The sequence below is a fragment of the Centrocercus urophasianus genome, unplaced genomic scaffold (genome assembly GCF_019232065.1).
Source record: "Centrocercus urophasianus isolate 14NV4802_14NV808 unplaced genomic scaffold, USGS_Curo_1.0 seq_10, whole genome shotgun sequence".
NCBI classification, from domain to species: domain Eukaryota; kingdom Metazoa; phylum Chordata; class Aves; order Galliformes; family Phasianidae; genus Centrocercus; species Centrocercus urophasianus.
This window is the reverse complement of record NW_024884142.1, coordinates 3,087,704-3,095,784: the sequence shown is the minus strand read 5'-3', so window position 1 is coordinate 3,095,784 and position 8,081 is coordinate 3,087,704. Positions and strand designations below refer to the sequence as shown.

The 8,081-nt window shown below is 53.1% G+C and overlaps 1 protein-coding gene across 1 annotated transcript; it reads left to right on the top strand.

Moving 5' to 3' along the window:
- The first annotated feature begins 39 nt into the window (after positions 1-39).
- On the top strand, positions 40-7,549 carry GDF7 (growth differentiation factor 7). Its single transcript, XM_042815961.1, is given in 3 exon segments — positions 40-367; positions 1,991-2,787; positions 2,789-7,549. Coding segments are annotated over 3 exon segments (1,248 nt in total). The 3' UTR covers positions 2,912-7,549.
- Positions 7,550-8,081: the final 532 nt, after the last annotated feature.

The window sequence follows — 8,081 nt, the reverse complement described above, 5'->3', positions numbered from 1 at the left end:
CGGCGGCAGCAGCACAGCGTCGAGCGCCGCGCCGCCGCCATGCGCCTCCGCGCCGCCGCCGCCGCCCTCTGCCTCTGCCTGCTGGGCGCCTGCCGCCTCCGCCGCGGGCCGCAGGCCGCCGCCGCTCCCCAGCGACCCCCGGCAGCCGCGCCTTCCTCCTCCTCCGCCTCCTCCTCCTCCTCCTCCTCCGCCGCCGCCGCCGCCTCCCCCTTCTCCTCCCCGCCGCGGAGGGACGGGGCGCTCCGTAACGGCACGGTGGTGCCGCACCGCTACATGGTGACCCTCTATCAGCGCCTGGCCGCCCGACGAGGCGCTGCCGCCCGCCCCGTCGGCACCGTCACCGGCTTCGTGGAGCGGCTGCGGGGCGGTGAGTGCGGGGCCGGGCGGCGAGAGGGGGAGCGCACGTCGGGGATGTGCGCGGGACGGGGATGGAGATGGAGATGGAGATGGAGATGGAGATGGAGATGGAGATGGAGATGGAGATGAGCGTCGGTTGGGACGGGGCAGCGCGCTTGAATGGAGCCGTGAGCGGGACGGGACAGTGCGTGGGGATGGAGCTGCGTGGGGATGGGGCTACGCGTGAGCCCCGCGGGGCAGTGCGTGGCTGTAGGGTGCGGGTATGAGAAGGGCTGGGTGGAAGCAAGCGCGAGGCAGAGCTCCGATCCTCTCCCACCCGTGGCGTTGCCCATAGGGATGCTTCCACCGCCGGGATCGGGGACGGCACTGCGGCTGCGGTGCCCCGCGTTGGGGCTGTGTTTCTTTGCCCCATTCGTACCCGCGGATCCGATGATTTTGAATTGAGCAGACACACATCGATCTATTTTTTCTTTTTTTCTCCCATGTGCGCTTACACGCACTGTGTCGTCCCGACAAAACTTTTCGCGGGGTGAAAAAAATAATTAAATCAGACCCTCTTGCCCTCCCCAGATGGAATACAATGGGAAGCCGAAGGGAACGGCAGCTCCCGGCTCCCTCTGTGCCCGGATTCCCGCAGCCTCTGTACTCTGCCCGGCAGCGGCACTGAGGTTCAGCGGGGGAGCAGCCGGGCCGGGGCGGGGGGAGATGCTGCGGGGTGAGCTCTGCGAAGGGATCCCGTTATCCGGCCCCTCTGGAACTGCAGATTTGCTTTAAAAGAAAATAATAATTATTATTATTGTAAGAAAGGACGGGGAGAAAGCTGTTTCCCAGCCGCAGCGCGGCTGCGAGTCGGGGAGAGTGCGGGGCTCGGGCATGGCAGCGTGCAGCGGTCTGGTTTCTTATTAGAGAGGAGAAAAGAAGAAACCCCAGAACTCATTCATCTCCCCTTCTCTCACCCCCTCCAGCTCTTCTTTTTATTTATCTATTTCTTTTTAAATTAACATCTGGTATATCAACGGTGCCAGAAACGGCACAAGTCTGCATTTGGGCTGTGCGTGCACCCCGTTGGACTCAATGATCTTTACGAGTCCCTTCCAACTCCGGGTATTTGCTGTTTCTATGAAAAAAAAACAAACAGGGACAGATTCAGCTTCTGGAATGCGCCCGTGGCAGACACCCCGAGGCAGCACCCAGTGCCTGCAGGGGACAATGGGATTTCCCCTGTTCTTTGCTGGGGGGACGCGGGGAGCGGGAGGGCACTCGCTCGGAGCCATCCCTCCGACCCCTCCTTCCCTCCCCGTTCTTTTTCCGCCCCTGAACGCGGTGACACCGCCGGGACAGAGGGCTGTTTCCCTCCCGCCGGGCTGCTCAGCCCTTCGCCCATTGCTACCATTCACTGCTTGTCCCGCGCACCTCCGTTACGAGCGCTCGGCTTATCCTGGCTGGGTTTGATATTGTGCCTTTTTTTTTTTCTCCTTTTCGTTTTTCTATTTCTTCTAATTTTTTCTTCTTCTTCTTTTTTCCTCCTTTTCCCCCCTTTTTCCTTCTCCTTTTTTCTTTTTTTTTTTCCCTGTGTTCTTTTTGTATTTTTTTCTTGTTCTTTTTGCATTTCTTTTTCTTTTCTCCCTCCCAGATGCCTCCCCTTCCGCCCCCGAGCAGCGCTACCTCTTTGACATCTCCAGCCTGCCCGAGGCAGAGGAGGTGACGGGCGCAGAGCTGCGGGTCCTACGCTCCCTCCCTGCAAACCGCAGCCTGGCCCTGTCCCCCGAAGGCACCTTCCACCACCTGCTCCTCTCCACCTGCTCCGGTCGGGCCGACGAAGAGCCCAGGCTGCTGGACTCCAGAGCAGCCGATGTTGTGGATGCAGGCTCCAAATGGGAGGTGTTTGACGTCTGGGAAGCGCTTCGAGACCGCAGGGAGAGGCCCCCAAAGGGCAAACTGCTGTGCTTCGTGCTGAGGGTGGTGTCGGATCGCTCGGGCCGCCTCCTGCCCCCTCGGCAGCTGGGATTCGGCAAACCCCATCCGCAGCCCCTCGAGCGAGCGCTGCTCGTGGCCTTCTCCCGCACCCAGAGGAAGGAGAACCTCTTCAAGGAGATCCGGGAGAGGATGAAGGTGCTGGGCGGCCCTCCCTTGCTGGAGCCTCCTGATCCCGGCCGGGAGGCGTACCCCAAACGGAGGAAGAGGAGGACCACCATCGCTGCCCGCTCCGGGGGCAAAGGCCATGGGAAGAAGGCGAAGACGCGCTGCAGCAGGAAGCCCCTACACGTCAACTTCAAGGAGCTGGGCTGGGACGACTGGATCATCGCCCCGTTGGATTACGAGGCGTATCACTGCGAGGGGGTCTGCGACTTCCCCCTGCGCTCCCACCTGGAGCCCACCAACCACGCCATCATCCAGACCCTGATGAACTCCATGGATCCGGAATCCACCCCCCCCCAGCTGCTGCGTGCCCTCCAAGCTCAGCCCCATCAGCATCCTCTACATAGACTCCGGGAACAACGTGGTGTACAAACAGTACGAGGACATGGTGGTGGAGACGTGCGGCTGCAGGTAGCAATTTCTGCGGCTCTTCCCCACCCCACCATGCCCCATTTTATATATAAATATATATATAATATATATATATACGTACACATTTTGGTGTGTGCCTTTCCAAGAGCCCCCTGTCCCCATGGGCTGCCCCGAAGGGATGGGGAAACCCTCTCTGTTCCTTTCTCAAAGTTTTGGGGCTTTCTGCATCGCCCTCGTGTTGGGGCGGTGGGAGCTTTTCTTTCTGCATGTAAGGACACCTCTTCAGAGCATCTGGGGAGAAGCAGAGTCCTGAGCTCCCCAGGGATGAGCTGCTTTGCTTGGGTTCTTATTTTTCCAAGTAATTGCTATAAAAAGGCCGGGCTCCAATCCACCTCCCTTTGGCAGCAGCTCCGTTCCTCCCTGCCTGCCCTAAGGGAGCCCGCATCCTCTGGGCAGAGACATTTAACTTGCAAAGAGCAGAGCTGAGAGGGCTGCATATTGATAGGAGATGGGCTTAAATTGTGCCTTGAACCCCAAGAAGCCTGGTATCAATTGTGGGATGCTGCCAGGTGGCTTTCTTTACTGAGCTGCAGCTTTGTGGCTCTGCTTAGGTCAGGGATGGGATAGCTTTGGGTTTGATGATTTGGTTTTTGTTGGTGTCCAAGTTGTTGCCTTATAAATATCAGTACTCAGCTATGGAAGTTTGCTTTTGGGGAGATCAATTCCTGCTGGAAAATGTTTATTTTTTTTCTATAGAGCTCCTCATCCTCAGAGATGTCTGAACAAAGGGCAGGCAGCCTCCCAGCCCCAGACCACTTCCTTGGGCAGAAGAGAGCACCCAGCTCTCACCCAAGCAGCCCCCGCTGAGACAGTAAGACATCAGCAGGGCTCCCATCCTGTGTATCACTGCAGAGAGGTACTCTGTGGGACAATCCCAGTGTCTCTCCGTCCTCATCCCCAGGACTCCAGCAAACCTTATCCAACATCCCTAACAGCTGTTGTACCACACCCTTAGCACAAGCATCAATCAGAGTGGGGGGATGCTGGCCCTGCACTGTTCCCAAGCCCATCAAGCTTCCACATACCTGGCTCTTCAATCAGTGATGGTCTCCAGGTAGCTTTCCTCACTGCTGAAACATGTTTTCCTTTTTTTTTTTTTTCTCCTTTCCTCCAAATATTTGCTGTAGAGGTTTGTGGGCAGTTCAGTATTTATATACACATACAGTTCCTGACAGCCCCACAAGTGGCCCCAGGCCCCTTCTTGCAGGACACAGAACCATGTCCACATTTGTGCCCCAGAGAGCAAAATTCTGGCTCGGTCACCGCAGGTTTGCAGCCTGGATCAACTGCAGTAAGGGAAAATGGGGAGGTCTGGGGAGAGCACCAGAGGCTGCAGCTGGCGGCAGTGCTGTCTGTGGATTTGCCCATTTGGGAATTAATTGCCACTCTCCCCATAGGGCACCTCTGTTTTTTGGCAGAGAGCTCTTCTTTGGGCAGCCTGATGTGGGTGGCAGTCCTGCCCATGGCAGGAAGTTGGAAATGATCTGAAGTCCCCGTCCAACCTATGCCTTTCTATGACTCTGTGATAGGTGAGGTTGGCTCCTGCCAGGGGATGCTCTCTGGGGTATCACTGCCAGGACCTATAAAGGCATTGAAACCACCCTGTGAAGAGGTATTCCTGATCCATCTCCTCTTGCTTGAGCTGATTGCTGAGCAGTATAAATAGGAGACGAGAGGCTGAAAGCAGACAAAGGTAGATTCAGTGGACTCGGAACGATTTGAATGGATAATTGCAGGTTCCCAATCTGCTGTATTTATACAGCCTTTCCAGGAAAAAAAGAGAGGGGAAAAAAAAAAAAAAAAAGAGAAAACAGAAACAGTTTCCATGCAGAGTATGTTCTCCTGGAGGATTTGCCTGACCTTCTGCACCGTTTTTATCTGCAGGATGTAATTACAGCAAAGCTAGAAATAGCAAGCGTCTGGAAAGGGCCGTGTACCTGTGCTTGGTGCTCCCTCCCCTCCTGTGTGGGGCAGCAATGACTTAGGCACAGGGAAAAGCTGCTGAGATCCAAAAAGGCTTTGACAGCACTTAGCTGGGACTCAAGGTGCATGGTCAGGCCAAGGCTGGTGCGTGGAACCTGTGTGTAACACCAGAGCCTGTGCTTCCAGCACCGCTTCACTGCGTCCTGGAGACCACAACCCACTGGGGTCCCGAAGCAGGGGCAGATGGAGCGGCGATGTCCTCCTGGGCTGTTTGCTGATGCTTGGCACACCCGTGAGGAAAAGTCTGGCAACCCCAAGCTGCCTTCTGCTCAGAGCTGAGCGGCAGCCGCTTCTGCGTGCGTTCGCACCATATGGATTTTAGCTCACATCTTGCTCGTGTGGCTCTCGCTGCTGGGGAGAGCAGGGAAAGGCCAGCAGTGATTTATTGGTCACACTCCCTTTGCAAAGCAAGCAGCCACTTCTGCTGCTGGCAGCCTCAGGGCTCTCTCCCACAAACCCTGAAGTGTGTGTTTAGTGGTGGTCACCCTGCCAGCTCCCCCAGAACCGCAGGCACGGGGAGCTCTCTGCCCCTCCTGTCCTTAGTGGGTCTCTGCTGAACCACGTTGGTGCATCTACTATGTTGTACCAGCCATAAGCTAGTTTATCTTTTCCATGACAAAACCAGCTGCAGTCAGCCTCTGAAGCTCCTTGTTCCTTTAGTGCCTTGCTGCATACATGAGAATGCACAGCACTCTCTGGTATTCATACTGTATCAGCAGTTGTCCTGGATGTTCAATAAATTATCAAAATCTGGAACTCCTGCTGGTGGAGGAGGACCAACAAAGAGCCTATCCTTCATCTCTGAGGATGTTTTACAGCCTCAGGATATTTAGGTTGTGCTGCTGCTCTCCCTTCTGCTGGCACCACTATTAGAGCAGTCCTGAATTTGCTGTGCTGTAAGGAGCCTGGGGGAAGGCATGGGCAGGGTGATGTACTCGTGTTCAGCTTCTGGCTGAGGTTGCCCAGAGAGGTGGTGGATGCCCCATCCCTGGAGACACTCAAGGTCAGGCTGGACAGGGCTCTGAGCACCTGATCAAGCTGTAGGTGTCTCTGTTCATTGCAGGGGAGTTGGACTAGATGGCCTTGAGGGTTCATTCTGACTCAAATAAGGAGCACTGAGATTTGTGGTGGCTGGGAAATGGAGAACGAGTGAGGAGAGGAATCATATCATATTGTAGAATGGCTTAGGTTGAGGGACAACTTAAAGCCCATCCAGTTACACTGATGTGGGCTGATTGTGCCCCACCAGATCAGGCCGCCCAGGGCCCCATCCAACCTGATCTTGAACACCTCCAGAGAGCATTCATAGCTTCTCTGGGCAGCCTGTTTCTGAAGGCTGAGGCCTACCAGCATGAGTTGCAGACATGGAGCCACCAGGCTATGGGTCTGGCTGGGCTCATGGTGGAGAGAGTAGAGTTCCTGCTCACACATTCAAATGTTTTCCCAATAGCAGATGGAAGCATTTGGGTCTTCTCACTGCTATGCTGTGTTATGAACCTCCACTGAGGTTCTCCATTAGCAGAGCAATAATGGAAATATGGAGCTGGTTAGGGCCTGGCCACTCTGGGTGCTGTGGAATTGGCTTTGATCTTGGCTATGGGGAGAGATGGCTGTGTTCTCTGTAGTGCTGTTCCACATAGAAACTTTTCTGCTCCCACAGCCCTACCTTGAAGAATCATTATGGTTGGAAAAGATCTTTAAGATCAACTAGTCCAACTGTTCACCTACCATCAATATTGCCCAATAACCACATCCCTGAGAAGAGAGAGGAGGGGAGCAGGAGGAAAAGACCAAGAGCCCCAGCTGAGGGCTGAGAACTCACACTGGCTGGGCTGGGAGCTGTGAGGTGTTAGAGAACTTCCATGGGGCAAGAGAAGGGATGGCACCAGGCTCTGGTCATTGAGGAGGCGCTGAAGAGACGTGGTCCAGTTGGCTGTGATCAACTGAGAGTGGGGCACCTTCTTTGGGCAGGGAAAGGTGATCATGCAGGTTTAATTCACCCCATGTGCTGTGAGTAGGTTAACCTGTAGGATTAAATAGTGCATAAAAGAAAGATCTGAGCATCTGAAGTGCCGTACCTTTGTAAATCAAGCTCTTGGCCCTGTGGTTTGGGGGCTGACTCCAAAGGCCTTTCAGTGCATGGAAGAGCTGCTCTGTTTGTGGTGCTCCCCAGCTTAGATGCAGCCTGGGGCAATGTCAGTCCTTGTTTATCCAGTCTGCTAAACTAGCACCTATCCTACCCTTGCCTGTTCTTTTTCTGAAGTGAAGACTATCTGGAGCTCTTTTTATGACAAAATGAGCCTCTCTGCTGGTCAGTCATGGTTTTATTTATGTCTTATTTTCTTTGGTTAGAAAGGAAAATATCAGTAAAATGAAAAAGGACTCAAGTTTCCAATAGCTATATCTGTAGTAGTTAATTTTTTTGAAGCAATACTTGTATCCCTGTGTGTGCCTCTAACCTTTCCATGTATTTGTTCAGCTTTGTCAGGTCTGAGTGTGAAATATCTCTGAGAAGATAGCTCTGTAAGTGATGGTGTAAATGCATTGTTTGTATGTATTCTAAAGTTTAAATGGATTGTACATATTGGATTGTAAATGAACTGTAAACAGCAATCTATATTTTCTTGAATATATTATATAGCAGTATATATTTGTTAAATAAGTATTCTTGTATACTCTTCAGTAACCTTTTTAATATTTTGTACAGATAAGTTTATTAAATATTTTATTGATAAATAGACCTCGGTGATAGTTTTTCTTTCTAAGCCTTGTGCCTTGTGCCAAAACCAGATGGCTCATTTCAGAGTACCTTTCCTAAGTCGCATCGGCTTCCTGGGCTATTGAAGTTGCTAAGGCAAACAGTGAAAAAGCTGTTCATTTTACAGCACTTTCCTTGGCAAGCTCAGGTATTTTAGAAAGGGAAAAAAAATGGGAGCACACTGAGTGTTTGCAATGAGTTTCTCATCAGAAGAGGTGCATCCCTTTTCTTCCCTGTGTGTTTGAAAATACTTCTCCTGCCTTGACCAGGAGCAACCCAGCTCCAGACAACCAAGCAGAGTGCTCTCCATTAACCTGAACACAAAAATGTAGGAGCTAAGGAACACTAAGTTGAAGGGGTAAATATGACAACTGGAAGAATCTCCCCTGCTCACACTGTGCTTGTGACCATA